Source organism: Orycteropus afer, unplaced genomic scaffold (genome assembly GCF_000298275.1).
Source record: "Orycteropus afer afer isolate SDZICR_OR568_19922 unplaced genomic scaffold, OryAfe1.0 scaffold00218, whole genome shotgun sequence".
NCBI classification, from domain to species: Eukaryota; Metazoa; Chordata; class Mammalia; order Tubulidentata; family Orycteropodidae; genus Orycteropus; species Orycteropus afer.
Window position 1 is genome coordinate 4,246,551 of NW_006921805.1, and position 18,722 is coordinate 4,265,272.

At 38.4% G+C, this 18,722-nt stretch overlaps 1 protein-coding gene across 1 annotated transcript in view; it reads right to left on the minus strand.

The window, feature by feature from the left end:
* Positions 1–18,722, minus strand: part of CLASP2 (cytoplasmic linker associated protein 2) — a 323,103-nt gene that overhangs the window by 287,796 nt on the left and 16,585 nt on the right. Inside the window, exons 3-6 of the mRNA XM_042782017.1 lie at positions 14,542–14,645; positions 12,754–12,845; positions 10,945–11,020; positions 9,644–9,741 (exon numbers count right to left, since the gene is read on the minus strand). Coding sequence (XP_042637951.1) covers positions 9,644–9,741; positions 10,945–11,020; positions 12,754–12,845; positions 14,542–14,645 — 370 coding nt within the window. The remainder of the gene's footprint in view (positions 1–9,643; positions 9,742–10,944; positions 11,021–12,753; positions 12,846–14,541; positions 14,646–18,722) is intronic.

Sequence of the window (18,722 nt, forward strand, 5' to 3'; positions counted from 1 at the left end):
AGTCCATGGAGGGATAGACACAGGGAAGAGGTAACTATGGGGAGGAAGTGGGAGGGGAGCTGTTGCATTGTGGTAAACTGTGGTCAATATCATGAGACAAAGTGTATGTGAACCGCTATATGGAAAGTGAATTTGCTCTGTAAACCTTCACCCAAACCACAATTAAAAAAAAAAGAGCCATTTTTTAACATTGGAAAAAAAGCAGATGGAAGGAATACACAGAGTCACTATACCAAAAAGAACTGGATGTTCATCCATTTCAGGAGGTGGCATATGATCAAGAACCAATGATACTAAAGGAATAATTCAAAGCTGCACTGAAGGAACTGGTGAAGAAAAAGGCTCCAGGAACTGACAGAATACCCACTAGATACGTCAATAAATGGATGCCGCATTGGAGACCCTCACTCGTCTATGCCAAGAAATTTGGAAGACAGCTACCTGGCCAACTGACTGGAAGAGATCCATATTTGTACTCATTCCAAAGAAAGGTGATCCCACAGAATGTGGAAATTATCGAACAATATCATTAATATCACACACAAATAAAATCTTGCTGAAGATAATTAAAAAACGGTTACAGCAGTATACTGACAGAGAACTTCTAGAAATACAAGCTGGATTCAGAAGAGAACATGCAGCAAGAGAGATCATTGCTGATGTCAGATGGATCTTGGCTCAAAGCAAAGTATACCAGAAGGATGTTTATTTGTTATTTTATTGACTATGCAAAAGCATTCGACTGTGTGGATCATAACAAACTATGTGTAACATTGAGAAGAACAGGAATTCCAGAACACTTAATTGTGCTCAAGAGGAACATGTACATAAACCAGGATACTGTCGTTCAAAAATAACAAGGGGATACCGCATGGTTTAAAATAAAGAAGGGAGTGCATCAGGGTTATATCTTTTCACCACACTTATTTAATCTGTATGCTGAGCAAATAATCCGAGAAGCTGGACTATATGAAGAAAAGCGTGGCAGCAGGGTTGGAGGAAGATTCATTAACAACTTACAATATGCACACGACACAGCTTTGCTTGCTGAAAGTGAAGATGACTTGAACCACTTATTAATGAAGATTAAGATACCAGTCTGCAGCATGTATTACATCTTAACATAAAAAAAAAAAAATTCCTTACAACTGGACCAATAAGCAGCATTGTGATAAATGGAGAAAAGACTGAAGTTTTCAAAGATTTCATGTTACTTGCTTCCATGAATGCTCATGGAAGCAGCATTCAAGACACCAGATTATGTACTGCACTGGGCAAATATGCTGCAAAAGACCTGTTTCAAGTGCTGAAGAGCAAAGATGTCCCTTTGAAGAGTAAGGTGTGCCTAACCCCAGCCACGGGATTTTTAATCACCTAATATGCCTGTGAAAGCTGGACAATGAACAAAGAAGACCAAAGAAGAGTTGATGTTTCTGGGTTGTGGTGTTGGTAAAGAATACTGAAAGTACCATGGACTTTCAGAAGAACAAACAAATCTGTCCTGGAAGTAGTGCAGGTGGAATGCTCCTTGAAAGCAGGAATGACCAGACTTTGTCTCAACTACTTTGGTCATGATGTCAGAAGGGACCATTCTCCGGAGCAGCATATCATGCTTGGTAAAGTGGAGGGTCAGCAAAAAAGGGGAAGGCCCTCAACAAGATGGATTGACACACTGGCTACAATGGTGCGCTAAAGTATAGCAGGGATTGTGGGGCTGGCGCAGGACTGGGCAGTGTTTCATTCTGTTGTACATAACGTCGCTATGACTCAGAGTTGAGTCAACAGCACCTAACAACACCCAAAGTAATCTATACATCCAATGCAATCCTGATCTGGATTCCATCAGCATTCTTCAAGGACATGGAAAAACCAATCACTAACTTCATATGGAAAGCAAAGGACCTCGGATAAACAAAGCATTGCTGAAGAAGGAAACAAAGTAGGGGGTCTCACACTGCCGATCTCAAAACCTAGAGTAGTCAAAACAGCATGGTACTGGTACAACGACAGACAAATAGACCAATGGAACAAAATCAAGAACCCAGATATAGACCCATCTATCTTTGGACAGGGAGCTCTGGTAGCATAGTGGCTAAGACACTTGCCTGCTAACCAGACAGCTGACGGTTCAAACCCACCAGCCACTCCTCGGAAAGAAGGTTGGGCAATCCTACTTCCGTAGTGATACTGCCTCAGAAACCCAAGGAGGGGTCGCTATGAGTCGGGTTTGACTCAACGGCACATAACAACAACATCATCTTTGGACAGGTGATCTGTGACAAAGGGCCAAAACCCATTAAATGGTAATGGCAAAACTGGATATCCACTTGCAGAAAAGTGAAACAAGACCCATATCTCACCCCATACACAAAAATGAACTAAAGATAGATCAGAAACTTAAATGTAAAACCACAAACCATAAAGTTCATCAAGGATAGGAGCCCTAATTTATGGCATAAATAGACTATCACGCATAACCCAAAATGCACAAGCAGTGGAAAACAAAACAGATGACTGGGACCTTTAAAAAATTAAGTTCTAACGAGCATTGAAAGACTTCTCCAAAAGGGTAAAAAGAGAACCTACAGATTGGGAAAAAATAATTTGGCTACAATCTATCTGACAAGGGACTTATTTATAAAATTTATAGAAAACTTCAATACCTTAACACCAAAAACACAAATAATCCAATTCAAAACCGGCACAGGACGTGAACACACATTTCACTAAAGAAGATATACAGGTGGCCAACAGACATATGAGGAAATTCTCACAATTATTAGCTATTAGAGAGATGCAAATCAAAACAACAAGATACCATCTCACCCCAGCAATAACAGCAAAGCTCAACAAGACAGAAAATAACAAATGCTAGCAAGGTGTGGAAGGATTAGAACTCTCATACATTGCTGGCAGGGTTATAAAATGGTACATACTGTGGAAAACAGTATGCCATTTCCTTAAAAAACTGAAAACAGAAATACCATTTGATCCATCAATTCCATTACTAGGACTATATCCTAAAGAAGTGAGATCCAGGACACGAATAGACAAATGCACATCCATGTTCATCACAGAACAATTCACTATAGCATAGAGATGGAAGCAACCTAAGTGCCCATCAACAGATGAATGGATAACCAAATTATGGTACATTCACACAATGGAATACTATACAACACTGAAGAATAATGAAGAATGCACAAATCACCTCATAATGTGGATTAATTTGGAGGGCATTATGCTGAGTAAAAGAAGTCAATCACAGAAGGACAAATATTGCATGAGTCCATTATTGTAAAAAGTCAAGGAAAGGCTTAGCCAAGAAGGAAATTTACTTTGTTGGTTACCAAGGATGGAAGGGAAATGGGGGCAGATTTTGACTAGTGAAGAGTCACATGTTGATTTGGGTGAAGGGAAATGCAATATAACAAAAGTGCGTTACCAACCCAATGACAACAGGGAAGAGGAGGACACAGAACGTGAACAAAAAATATAGACAAGAGAGGAAAATGCTATTAAATGCACAATACTGTGTTACTAGTGGCAGCAAACACTAGGCTATGGGTAAATGCATAGACAGGTATGAGAATGTAAACAGGAATACATTCAAGGACAGATTTAGCTGAAGATGGTCTTACATATGTACTTGTGGTAGAAAATTATCCACATACTTAGAGAAGTAACACAGGACAAGGTTGGAGTAGCTTCTCAGAGACAACAAAACACCTTGAGGGAGAGAATCTCTGGGCCTGCAGGCTTGAGACCAGTCTCGGGTGACATCATGCTCAACTGGCACAACATATTTCATAAAAATCTTCTTTTTACGTCCTACTTTCTTAAGTAGTGACAGGGGTGTTAAAAGCTTTCCAGAGGTCATCTAAGATGCAACTATTGGTCTCCTTTCATCTGGAGCAAAGAAGAGTGAAGACAATCAAAGCCATTTGGAAACAATTAGTCCAAAGGTATGATGGACCATGAGGACATCAGCCTTCATGAACCTGAGACCAAAAGAAGTTGATGATACCTGGCTACCAATGTTAACCATTTGAAAAGGGATCAAAATTGGAGATCCTGGGTAGAGTGGGAAGAAAAATGTAGAACAAAATTCAAAAACACAAAAATGAGATGGTGCCCAGCTACCACTGTACAACACTTGGAGGGGGATCAGTGCAGGAGATCCTGGATAGAGTGGGAGAACACTGTGGAACAAAACTCAGAATCATAAAAAATAAAATAAAAAGATCAGATTTGTTGGTCTGATAGAGCCTGGTAAGAACCCTTAGAGAATGGCCCTGAGTTACCCTTCAGGTCCGAACCTGAACAGACAGGCATATGGGGTGAATATTTACATCACGTAAATGACTCCTTAGAGGGATCAATCGTGGAAGAAGAGAAGGGCAGGGAGATAGCTTGAGGGGCGGGAGTGCATGGGATGGAAGGACACAGAGAAGAGACAACTATGGGGAGCAAGTGGAAAGAGAGCTGTTATGTAGTGGGAGATTGCAGTTAATATCATGAAACAAAACGTGTATCAACTGCTGTATAGAAAGACACAAAAATGACCAGAATTAGTGGTCAGATAGAGACTGGAGAAACCCTTGAGACTACTGCCCTGGGTTATCCTCAGGCCAGGAAAAGGACTCACTTCTGTGGATTGGCTCTCAGCCAAACAGCAGAAAGACCTTCAAGCAGAACATCTACCTTAGGGAGATGTATCCACCTACCCTAGGGAGATGCACCCTTCAGATCAATCAACCATAAGACATCAGAAGGGCAGCATCCCTATAGGGGGAAATCTGGACACACAGGAATGCACAGATAAGAAAAGCACAGGGAAGGGGTAGTCACAGGGAAAAGATGGGAGGAGGGCTTTTTGTGGTTGAGCACTGTAATCGGACTATGAAACCAAATGTGCACGAAATGTTGAAAGTAAAACAACTGCTTTGTAAATCTGCACCCAAAGCACAATAAAAATTAAAAAAAGAAAAAAGAATATGTACACTATTTTGAGGATTCAAAATACTACCTATAAAATAATGAGGCCATATGCTGAAAGAATAGAAAACATTTTGCATGCTTGAAAAAGCAAAGCTCATTACCCCTTGTACCTGAGGTAGAGTCCTTCACCACTCTCTACTACCTGTTAAACAAGTATCTGCTAAAAATGGAGGGAAGAATAGCATGAGTCAGTAAACTGTCAGCTTCTCACCAACTAACTGTCACTGCTGTAGGCCTCAGGGGGAGTCCTCATCTGCCAGGGAGCTAGCCACTTAGGGGAGGGAGAAAGCTGAAGTGAGAAGGGCTACGGTTAATAAGCCACTAACTTATTTTAGTATGAACATTGAAGTATTAGATACCAGCATATGATAAAACTCTTAACAGGTTGATTCTGATAAGGAAAAGAAATTCGAGGAGTTTTCTCTAATAAGTAAATTATTAATATAACTTAGGAAAGGAAAATTATAGGCCTATCTTACTTTGAGCACAGATGCACAAATCTTAAGCATATATGTGGACACTTTACAGAAGGAGGAGCAAAGAAAGATTTCTCAATAACTGGCACTAAGTCAAGTGTTTATCCATATGGGAAATTTTTTTTTTTTTAAATCTGAACCCCTACCTCAAACCATTTACAAAAAATAATTCCAGATGGACTAAAGATATGTGAATAAAACTTCAAGACGATAACACAGAAAAATGTTTTCCTCTTCTTTTTTCTTTTTGGTAAAATAATATTTTCATGCTGCTAGGTTAAGCAAAGATTTCTTAAACAAGGTACATAAATGCCTAGTTGTGATTGAGAACTACATTAAAAGTAATAACTTCATGATGTCAAAAGACATCACCCAAGACATAAAAAGGCAAGTGGGAGATGATATTTGAAACATAAATTTAGCTAACAATGGTCTTAACATCCTGAATACATAAAGAACTCCTAGAAAACAATGGGAAGAAAAAAAAAAGACAACCCAATTTTAAAAACTAGACAAAAAACCTGAGAAGATATTTCACAAAAGAACATAGCCCAATGGTTGATAAACATTATGAAATGATGTTCATCTTTATTTGTAATCAGAAAAATGTAGATTACACTCACAATAAAACTACAACATACTCACTCAAAAAAAAACAAACCAAAGTCACTCCATTGAGTCATTTTAACTCACAGAGACCCCAATAGGGTATCCAAGGCTATAAATCTTTACAGAAGCACACTGCCTCATCTTTGTTCCTCAGAGCTGCTGGTGGGTTCAAACCACCAACCTTGTGGTTGGCACCCAAATGCTTTAACCACTGTACCACCAGAGCTCCTACTCACTAGAAACCTCAAATTAATAAGCATGTGTAAAAATGGTGCTGCGGCCACAGACCTCCTTGTCTAACTTCACTAGAAGGAGGAGAGAGAATCAAGATCACCATCACTCCAAGGCCAACTTCTAAGAGGTAGATATTAAACATAACTCCACCCTCCAACCTTTTTACCAATTCATTTTACCAGCCTTCCTTCCTATGACACTCTACATCTCTGCTGGGTTCCATGCTTCATTGCAATGGCCACACAAAATTCACAGACAATGATGATGATTATGTGGTTTATTTGGGAAGTAACAGGTTATAATTCAGAATTAGGAACAGCTCAGGATAGTTCTTTGATTAGGACAGCTTCTCAGCCATGCCCACAAGTAGGCCTCTCTCTGGTCCCTAGCCTCTATCTCTGCTCTGCTCAGGCAAGTGTTACAAAGCTCTTTAGCACTGCCATTAAGTGCCTGGAGGGACCCTGCCCCACCAGAAAGCCTCAGCCCAAAGGTATTCATCTCATTCTCTCTCTGTAGGTTGGTGAGTATAGCTCTATCAAGTGCCTGGAGCCACCCTACTCTGCTAACAAGCCTCCCGCATGAAGGCAATCAGCTCTCTTGCTCCATGGATCAGCACGCTGCCACTCAAAGGACTGGGAAACACACTGTGCTGTCAGCACTGGTCTCCCAGTTCTGCTGCCGCCGTTTCTCTGCTGCCACTTCTCGCCACCTGTGGTGTTACAGCTTTCTGTCTCCTGAGTCTAGGAGGTTCTCAGTGTAGTGACACCATGTCCACTGGACACACTCTATTCCCAATTCTTCTTTCTTGATGGTAGTGAGGGCTCCCTCTTTCTGGTCTGGGATGGCTCATTTTAAGCCTAGTAGGTTAGTATAATTGACCAATCCCCTCATTAGTGTTCCAAACACCTTATTTGCATGGTGCCACACCCACAGGGGTGTCATGCACTTTATTTGCATTATTAGCAAGCTGTTCAATCTCTGTTTAGGACCATACCTTATTTTTACAGTTCCACCCAACCATTTGGTGGAAATGACAAGATATGGCAAAAAAGGGCATATAAAAGTGATCCTTTGCACAGCAGCATGAGAGTAATAAAACCAAGTATCAGTAAAAGTGTAGAATAATGTGAACTTGAAAACAGCACCTATGTAAATATAAATGGGCACCAAGTCTTGACAACTGTTTGATGTATCAAAGGTGAGCACATACATACCATTTAACCCAACAATTCTACTCTTAGATATATTTCAAAAGAATAATTATGTGCATCAAAAAAATACACACAAGAATGCTTCTAGCAACATTAGTCATAAAAGTTAAAAACTGGAAACAGACCACACATCTATCAACAAAGTCTGATCTAGTCATATAATGGAGAACTAACTATATGACAATGAAAATAAACAACTACAACTGGATCCAAGCCCTTAAAATGATAATGTTGACTGAAAGAACCCAGTCCCAAAAAGAGTACATATCCTACTTACATAAAATTCAAAAACAGGTAAAATTAAAATTATGTGTTAGAAGTCAGAACTGCGGTTACCTCTGGGAAAGGAGCAAAAGGTAAGGACTGAAAGAGGGTATGGAAAGATTTCTAGGATATTATGAAATTCTATTTCATAACATATACAGTACACATGTAAGTGTATTCACTTTGTGATAACTTATAGAGCTGTATACTTATGATTTATATACTTTCTGTATGGGTGTCATACTTCAATTAAAAACAAAAAATACTTTAATAAAAAACTAAAATTAAAAGCTAAAATACATAATGTACATATATACATGCACAAACACCTTCATACACACACACACACAAAATCACTCCTTTCATCAAATGAAATAATGCACAATTTACTAAAATGAAGTGTCTGTTAGCCCTCAAAGCAGAAAGTGAATAAATGAACAAGTACACAAACTGCCTACTTATAGGACAATCTTGTTATCAGAAAATAATTAGTACTATAAAAAATCTACATAAGAGAAATAACCAGATATTATGAGACTCCTGATAAAAAGAACTCAGCACCACCACCATTTATAAAGAAGTCTTGCACACCTCCCCTAACCCCTTAAATAAAAAATTGCAATCAAGCCTCTAGATCCAATTACCTATTTACAGGATATAATGAGAAGAACAAAGACAGAAGTAAACAAACAAAAAAAACAAACCCATCACTGTCAAGTCAATTCTGACTCATAGCAACCCCATGGTAGACCATAATCACAGGAAAAAAATCAGCAAGTTCTTTCTAGAATGTGGGAAACTTTACAGGATAAACTACCAGGCATATTCAACAAATAAAACGCAAGGGGGGAAAAAGTATGTTGGGGAACATAAAGATTTATAAAACATATCAATTACTTGATATAGAGACTTTATTTGGATCTTGACTCAAGCAAACTGTTAAAAATACATACATACATACCACATTCATAAAACAGCTAGAAATCTGAACTCTAATGGAATATATGGTATAAAATTACATTAAATTTTTTAAGAATTTATAATGGTATTGTGTGATTGTAAATAAAAAAAATTCTTCTTTTAGAAATATACTGAAATATTTTTCAGATGAAATGTTATGATGCCTTAGATTTGCTTCAAAATAATAAAGGAAAAAGGTAAGTAGTTGAGCATATAGCTAATACAAAACTGGCTCTGAGTTGGTAATTGCTAAAGCTGGGTAATGGATACATGGAGGGCCTTCCTTACACTATTCCATCTTCTGCGTATGTTTGAAATATTCCATAATTAAAGTTAAAAACAAAAAATTTTTTTAGTGAATCTCCTTAAAACGGGGATTAAAATTTTACTGCAAAAAGTTGGTTTAACTAGTAAAATATAAACTCTGAGAAGTATTAAGATCCTTTGAAAAAAACATTTTGGTACTAGAAGCTTTTCAACAAGATGTGTCACCCAGTATCTTGTATAGTACATTTCAACAGTAGGACTGACTTCAAAAAAATACTTGCTTAATGAATGGATAATAATTTTTTTTTTTTTTTTACCAAAACCTCACTCAAGCATTTTTCAAATAATGACTATTACCTCCTGGTATCAAAAGACAGATAGCTGACAATGCTATTTAATTACATATTAAATAATACATATGTAATAAATAAAAAGAATAACAAAGAAACAGATCGTAAGAACGTTTTTAATGGCAATAACCTACATATTCTTCTATAGCTTTGAATTTTGAAACATTTCAAAATTGAATCTACTTAAAGAAGATTTAAAGTACTATTTTAAAATAATTTGAAATTTAAAAATTTTAAAACAATGGCAAAAAATGCGTTCAGCAAGACTTACCTAGCAGGGGGAATTCCTCTCTTATAAAGGTCCACCCTCACTTTCTCTCCCACATGTCTATAAATCTCTACTATGGCCAATACTGCAGCATCTCTCACCTGTAAAAGATTTCACAGCTTTTTTCAAAACTTGTATTTGATTCAATACAATATTTCATCTCAAGGCAACATTACAACTAGCAGGCTCTTTACCAATCTGAAGCTCCAAGTTGATTTTATTGCCTCAAAGCCCCTTTGAGACTATTATGGTAGGTTATTAGCAAAAAACCTAGAGAATCTGCCAAGAAACTTGTATAGAAAATCCATGTGAAAGTTTTTTTTTTTAAAGAAATCTGCAATTAAAAGTTACTAATTTTGCCTTTAAAAATCTCCAAGTTATAATAACATTATGTTAAAAAAAAAATGACCATTAATTATATGAACACAAATTATTATTAAGGTTAACACATTTTCTAAAAATAAAACTGCCCAAGAAAGAGTAGCCTTATTGTTGTTGTTGTTATGTGCCGTGGAATCGGTCCCGACTCATAGCGACCCCTCCTTGGGTTTCCGAGGCGGTAGAAGTAGGATTGCCCAACCTTCCTTCCAAGGAGTGGCTGATGGGTTTGAACTGCCAGCCTTCTGGTTAGCAGTCAAGTGTCTTAGGCACTATGCTACCAGAGCTCCTGCTTTTCAAGAAAGTAGCCTAAAAACAGGAATTTGGAAGATCGCTCTGGTCTCCTAGGCATAGCTCACTGTCAAAGAACAACTGGAGAGATAACAGAACTCTCCCTTTACAAACCTGAGCAGGAGCGAGGGCATGAAAGAGAAAATCTTGCCCAAGGTACATTCTAAGTGCCCAAGCTGTGCCAAAAAACTTCCAGCCAGTCAAGAGGGATAAGGTCTAGAATATATCCCTGTAATTCTGCCCACAGTGTATGCAGCTCAGATAAAGGTTTCTAACAGCTGATGTAGCATTGGCACATATCCCCTGTTAAACAAGGTTATGACTGCTGCAAGCAGTAGCCACTTACTAGAAATAAAGAAAGGAAATGGATAACCCTCTCCCCAAAATCAGTACGTAGGAGACTATAGAAATGAATCCAGGATCTTTGTGAGTCCTGTCTCTAAAACTTAATAACTAGCCATTAAATCTTATCTACCATTAACACTAGCCAAATATCTGACAATTAAGCAATTTATGGGACTACAATATTTTTTTAAATTACTTTGGTAGATTTAAAAAAAAAAAAAGAGGTAAGAGCACTAGAAAAGAAAGGAAGACCCAAAAAGTCAATCCTTAAATGGAAACAAATTTTTTACCTGACTGTTGGAATCTCCAAATAGGACGCACAAATGTGGTACCAACTTGCTGAGAACTAATGGCTGAGCCCCAAAACTAAAAATATTGAGGGAAAAAAACACTGGTTTTAATCAAGCAGCAAACCAATATATCCTTATTTTTTTCTTATCTCTATCAAAACAAATTTTATGGTAGAGAGCATGTTGTTGTTGTTATGTGCTGTCGAGTTGGCCCCAACTCATAGCGACCCCTCCTTGGGTTTCCGAGGCAGTATCACTGCAGAAGTAGGACTGCCTAACCTTCCTTCCAAGGACTGGCTGTTGGGTTTGAACGACCAGCCTTCTGGTTAGCAGTCAAGTGCCTTAGGCACTATGCTACCAGAGCTCCTAGAGAGCATGAGTACTATTAAAATCAAAAGACATGAGACACAAGCAAAAAATAATTCTAAACAATGTGAAATACACAAACTTAAATAATAGCTGACACTGAAAACTGTCAACACAAGATCTAACAGCGCACAATGTTCAGCTTTATATAAAGAGAATGGTACACTTAACCCTAGTTACCTACCAATCACCTATCTTCAAGAAGAAAATCAGTTTGCTTTTGAAATAGTGATTTTTTTTCTTTTTTTTAAGATTCTGTTGTTGTTGTTATGTGCCGTCGAGTCAGCCCTGACTCATCTAGGTCTCACATAAATGTTCACTCTAATGACATAAGATATTAAATTTAAAAAAAAAAAAAAAACCTCACTGCCATCGAGTCGGATCCAACTCATAGTGACCCCTCCTTGGGTCTCCAAGGCTGTATCACTATGGAAGTAGATTGCCCAACCTTCCTTCCGAGGAGTGGCTGGTGGGTTTGAACCTCCAGCCTTCTGGTTAGCAGTCAAATGCCTTAGGCACTACGCCACCAGAGCTCCCTAAAGAAAACAAGCACTTTATGTATCTTTATATAAAATATCTTTATTATACTTATTAATATTTTGATGAGGTTATGGCTGAAAGTAAATGACAAGTGTATCAAAAACCATGAAAGTTGAGCAGAATGTACTCACAAATTCTAAATGGCAGAAAGGACCATAGAAGAGAAAATAAAACAAATGAAGTATAGTTAGAGAAAAGGAAGCAATAGGAAAAATTGAAAGCTACTACTTATGACCTATGATGTAGCACATAGCACAGAACCTATAAAAAATAATCTAGAATGAAAACAAAAGTCCCCAACTTACTATTTCTTCAGATTAGCAGACCTGAGCTCTGTGGCATCTACACAGTCAGAGCTCTGAACACAGATAACAGATCCAGTATCTAGTTACCTGGCAGAGTCTTGTTTGGATTTTGGTAGCCACCCACACAAGGAAACCCACGGCTAACTGGTAAGACAAAGATAGAGACAGAAAGGTAGGGAGAGAGAAACAAAGAAAAAGAGAGAGAGAGAGAAAAAAACAAAGAACAATGGCTACAATATCTGAAATCCCACCGAGATTTCAAATCACTAGCACAGCAATGGATGCTATGTTATCAGAGTATCAGTTATATGGTCATCTATTTTGAATGGCTACTGTTAATATACCAAACTGAAAAAAGAAAATGCTTTTTATCACTGAATGAGAGTCTAAAATTAACAACATGAAAGATAACATAAAAAAAAATTAATAAAGGCATAAAATGCTAACTGTTGTGCTGGAATTCAATTAATAAATATTTAATTTTTTCATAACTATTTCCACAGCTTTCCTTGAGCTTTGCTGTATGGATTTTTTTTTTTTTTTTTTAACAAAAAGCAAAAAACCTAAGAAGGCTGTTTCAAGTAATCAGTAAACTTACATGTTTAAGGTTTCAATAAGACACAGACAGATGCCTTCTCGTGACCGAAAATTCTTGTGCTTAAAACCAGAAGCCAACTGCTCCCAAATGTACTATTTGAAAGAAAAGTAAACATGTATAACAAAAAATTAGATTACTCATGGTGTATTTCTTTCCAACTTTATAACTAATCTATTACCATCCTTACTGGTAAGTGAATTTTCTTACCACACTTCTCTGCTCTGTATAAACTGTTTTTCTAGCCAAATTTGTACTGCAGTTGCTCTCACCCATTTTTTAATATCTTAATCTTGTGTCTAGTTTTTATTTATATATACTTTTACTTATTCTCCAAAAAACCATGTCTAATACCTAAAAATCTTAAAATTGTCAAGGATATAGGATTTTTTCTAAGCTTTTGAAATTGTCAACAACAATGGTGCCATTATAAGCTCAGTAGTCCAGTAAGCACTTAAGATGTCCAATTATTTCCTAGCAACTGCTAAAGATGTCACAGAACAGGCTTTTTTGACATTTTTGTAATTCAGTCTATTCTCCTTTTAATACTGGATTCAAATACAGAACAATATTTGAGAAAGTCATTTCATGGCAAACTACTACTACAATTTTCTTTTAGAATAAGCAATTATAAAGACATAAAAATAATCTTAAACAAGTATATGAGTTTGGTATAAGAAGAAATCCAACTTTAGTTTTCCAAACACATAGATAATTGTTCCAATCCACCCTTTCTCCACAATTGGAAACACCACCTTTACTGTTTATTAAAGTCACTTCTATCTATTACATGCCTCTTTCCGGATTTTCTATTCAATTCTGCTAATGTATTTCTCTCTTCCTGACAAATTTTTTGGAAGGTAACTTTGAAATTTATATAAAAACCTTACCTGTATATACCTGACTCAACTACACCATCTCCTGAACTATGTCTATAGAAAGATTTACATTTGTGTCCAAATATATATGTTCAAGGATGTTTCTTACAGTATTTTTTACAATAAAATAAAGTAAAAAGCACTTAAAGTATAAATCAATAAAGTGTAAAAGGATATCCACCAAACTACAAAGATTTAATTGTGAGGTATAGAGTATCTGGAAAGACAATTCACTTTTACAATTTAATACTATCTGGATTTTTTTTTTTTTTTACAAAATATTGTAATTCTGATACTGTATTTTAAATTTTATTATTATTATTGGATTATTATCATATATTCTGATTTTCTTTTTCCCCACTCAACATGAACTACTCTAGAAATCTTTGAATATCTATTTTTGCTCTGCCTTCAAAATACCTCTGTAAGGGCACAAATTATTCCTACTGTATTCATAAAACATAAGTCATTGTCATAGAATATATTACTTCTATAATTAGTAATTACTTGTTAAAATAAAAATGTTCTTCCTGTCTCCGTTGGAAAAATTAATAATATGAAACATTCAGAGTTCTCAAAATAAGCTTTCTTAATAAACATTTTATAACTTGCAGGTAAGGAAAACCAGAAAATACTAAAGTTATAACATAGTATATTGTGTCAAATCACTTAAAACTAAAGGCTAACTTTAAAAAAAAAAAAACAGCTCTGAAGAGTAGAGTAGAAAATAAGAAAAACTTAAATCTGACATTGATCATAAATTTCAATTTCTTCAAAGCATAAGCAACAATTCATTGTTTAACAAATTCAGCTATCATACCCTCTGGAACTTCACTGACAGGCTGTAATTACCAACTACCTTTATTGGTATTTCATCAATTAGCAAAACACAAATTTTAAAAGTTAGGCTTACCACAGGTGGTGCTACTTGATCCATCAACTTCAATATCAGAGTCACAGCTTCATCTCGAACCTTGTCTTTGGCATCTCCAATTCTGTCTATTAAAGCTACAGTAACTAGAGAGAAAGAGGGAAAAAGTGTAAATATTTACAAACTTATATCCATCACAAACTACATTTTACAAAATTACAAGTGGCAATTATTTCCATAAATGAAAAGTAGTTACAAGGTAAGCAAATCAATTGTTTTAAGTTTACTCAGGAGTCTGAGCAAAGAAAATAACCAAGCAGCAAGTTTCAGAAGACTACCTACAGGATGACTCCACTTATAATAATGTTCAAAACAACAGGCAAAATTAAATACTATTTTATTTAGCGATGCATGTAGATGGTCAATCTCTATGGACAAGCAAAGGAATGATTATCGTAAAGGTCAGGACAAGGGTTGCTTCTGGAAAAGAGGGGTAAGTTGTCATCAAGAAATACTAGAGGGGAGTTTCTAAGGATTTGGCTGAGTCCTATTTTCTTGATCTGGGCATGGTCAGAAGTTTGTCTTATAATAAATCTTTAAATCAAATTCATTTCCCACACAGCAGTTCATACACGTTTTCTCTCACGACACTGACTACAATTTCCCACAATGTAACAGCTCTCTTTTGACTTCCTCCCCATAGTTTCCTCTTCCCTATGTCCTTCCCTCCCATGCACTCCTGCTCAGCCCCCCAGCCAATTCCCTGTGCATACACTGCCCCTTTGTTCTCCCATGATTGATCTCTCCAAGGAGTGTGTCTATCTGATGTAAATGTTCAGCCCACATGCCATTCTTTCATTTCGCCAGAAGTCACAGGAAAAAATAAAAACCAAACTCACTTGACTGCCATCAAGTCGGATGCGACTCACAGTGACCCTTTCTTGGGTTTCTGAGGCAGTATCACTAGGGAAGTAGATGGCCCAACATTCCTTGTAAGGAATAGTGGATTTGAACCGATAGTCTTCTGGTTGGTAGTCAAATGCCTTAGGCACTACGCCACCAGAGCTCCCAGAAGCCACAGGAGTGAGTTCAGTTCCAGACCTGAAGAGCAGCTAGGGGCCATAGTCCTGGTTTCACCAAATACAGGTTTGGTTTTCTTCATTCTTCTTTGCTCTGGACAAGAGACCCATCGTTGCATCTAGATGGCAGCTTGCTAGCTTTTAAGATCCCAGTCGCTACTTGCCAAAGTAGGATGTGGAGCAATGTTTCTGTGTAGTATGTTATACCAATTGAGTTTGATGTCACCTGGGACCATGGTTCCAAGCCCACAGGTCCAACTACTTGCTCCCTCTGGGTAGCAGGCTGTGGCCAAGAAGTCACCACAACCTTGTCCCTTGTCAGTTCTACTATATACCTGGACTTTCTTACAGAACATACAAAAATGCCCGTAGAAACATCGTCTGCCAACCTTACATGTGGACATGGACACACTTCCCCCTGCCTAGACATACCTGATCATTCAGCCTGTTCACCATCGCTGACAACGCAGTACTGCACGTGCAAAAGAGTTCATCTTTGTCTGTTATCTCCCATGTACCTCTCTGTGTCCTCCTCTTTCTTAATGCCACTGTGTTAATCACTCACATTTGGTGCACTGTCCTTCCCTTCACCCAAATCAATACTTGTCTCTGGTGATGTAGTGCCACTGCTAACCAGAAGGCTGGTGGTTCAAATCCACCAGCCACTCCTCAGAAGGAAAGTTGGGCAATCTACTTCTGTAGTGATACTGCCTCGGAAAGTCACTATGAGTCACATAATGTGAGTTTGGTTTTGGTTTTTGGTACCTATCTAGCAGGGTTCCCTCTCCCCCGTCCACCCCTGGTAACTAACAAAGAAAGATTCATTCCATATATAAACCTTTCCTTGACTTTTCACAATAGTGGACTAATACAGTATTTGTCCTTCTGTGATTGACTTATATTTCACTCAGCATAATGTCCTCTAATTCATCCACGTTATGTGGTGTTTTGCAGATATTGTTATTCCTTACTGTTGCATAGTACTCCATTGTATGTGTGTGTACCACAGTCTGGTAATCCATTCTTCTGTTGATGGGCACCTAGGTTGTTTCCATCTTTCTGCCATTGTAAATTATACATTTTTGATATAGATTTTTTCCATACATATGACACATTCCACAATTAACAAACAAAAAGACTAGGTCCCTAGGGTTGAAGACATTCTCTAATACTTCCTAGACACTGGCACTACTCCATGCAGGAAAGACAGGTCAGAGTTCATTCTTGTAGAGTCTTCACAAACAAGGTTTCTGTAACTGTTAAGTGATCAATTCACCACAAAGGAATCACATCTTGTATTGGGGGAGATTTACAGGGAGGAGGAGGTAGAACTCAAAGGAGACAGGTTCTAAAGTCAGCTCAGAGGGCAAAATTTCTCAAAGTCAAAACTATCTTTCTATAATCCACTTAAAAGATGTCCTGAGGGCACAATGGTTGAGTGCTCAGCTCCTAATCAAAAGGCCAACCAGCAGTTCAAACCTACCAGTCACTCAGTAGGACAATGATATGGCATTCTGCTTCCATAAAGATTTACAGCCTTGGAAATGCGACAGGGCAGGCCTATAGGGTCCCTACAAGTCAGAATCAATTTGAAGGTACTGGGTTTGGAATCCAGTTACTGTTGTTAAGTGGCGTCGAGTCGTTTCCGACTCATAGCGACCCCATGCAAAGCAGAACAAAACACTGCCCGATCCCGCGCCAGCCCCACAATCCCTGCTATACTTGAGCCCATCATCACAGCCACCGTATCAATCCATCTCGTTGAAGGCCTCCCCCTCTTTCATCAACCCTCCACCCTACCAAGCATGACATCCTTCTCCAGGGAACGGTCCCTTCTTACAACATGACCAAAATAGGTGAGACGAAGTCTGGCCAATTAGTGTAGCGTTACTAAATACAAGTATACCAAACCAAAAACCAAACTCACTGCCATCGAGTCGTTTCTGACTCATAGCAACCCCTCTTTGGGTTTCCAAGATGGTATCACTGAAGAAGTAGATTGCCCAACCTTCATTCCGAAGAGTGGCTTGTTTGAATTGCCAGCCTTCTTGTTAGTTGTCAAATGTCTTAGGCACTATGTCACCAGAGCTCCCAAGTACAGGTATACATTGTTTTACTGTGCTTTACTTTACTGCACACAGATATAGCATTGTTAAAAAAAAAAAATAGAAGTTTGTGGCAACTTTGCATCGAGGGAGTCTATTGGTGTCATTTTTCCAACAGCATGTGCTCACCTCATGTCTGTGTGTCACATTTTGGTAATTCTCACAATATGTCAAATTTTTTCATAATGCTATTATACATTTAATGAACAGCACTACAGTGTAAACATAAAGGAGCTCTGGTAGCCCAGTTCCTAAGGCATCTGACTGCAAACCAGAAGGCTGGTGGTTCAAACCCACCAGCCACTCCACCAGCCCCAGGGTTACAGGTGAGGAGAGACAACTCAGGGACACCCAAAGTAGCAGGCAGGAAGAGCAGGAGAAAGGGGATTAAAAGCCAGGAAGCAAGAGAGAAGAGCAATCAGCCGAAGGGATTAGGTGAGGAGGGGAGACTCAGGCCCGCCCAGAGTAGCAGGCCAGAAGAGCAGGAGAAAGGGGATAAAAGCCAGGAACCCGGACAGAAGAGCAGTCAGCCCCAGGGTTACAAGTGAGGAGAGACAACTCAGGGATGCCCAGAGTAGCAGGTGGGAAGAGCAGGAGAAAGGGGATTAAAAGCTAGGAAGCCAGAGTGAAGCGCAATCAGCCGAAGGGATTAGGTGAGGAGAGGCAACTCAGGCCCGCCCGGGGTACCAGGCCAGAAGAGCAGTAGAAAGGGGATAAAAGCCAGGAACCTGGACAGAGGAGCAGTCAGCCCCAGGGACAACGCAGGGATGCCCAAAGCAGCAGGCCAGAAGAACAGGAGAAAGAGGATCAAAAGCCAGGAAGCCAGACAGAGGTACAGTCAGCCACAGGGACCCAGTTGGGGGTGATACAAGAGGTCTCCAACCACCAAGACAAACTTGTCTGTTGGTTTGTCCTACTGTGGTGACATGTAGACGTGAGTTTTGAGGCTGAGACTCTGGTGTTTAAAACCCAGAGAGATGCACCTGGTGCACAGGTAACAGCCCAGCTTATAGACTGAGACAGACTAGGAAGAAGGAAG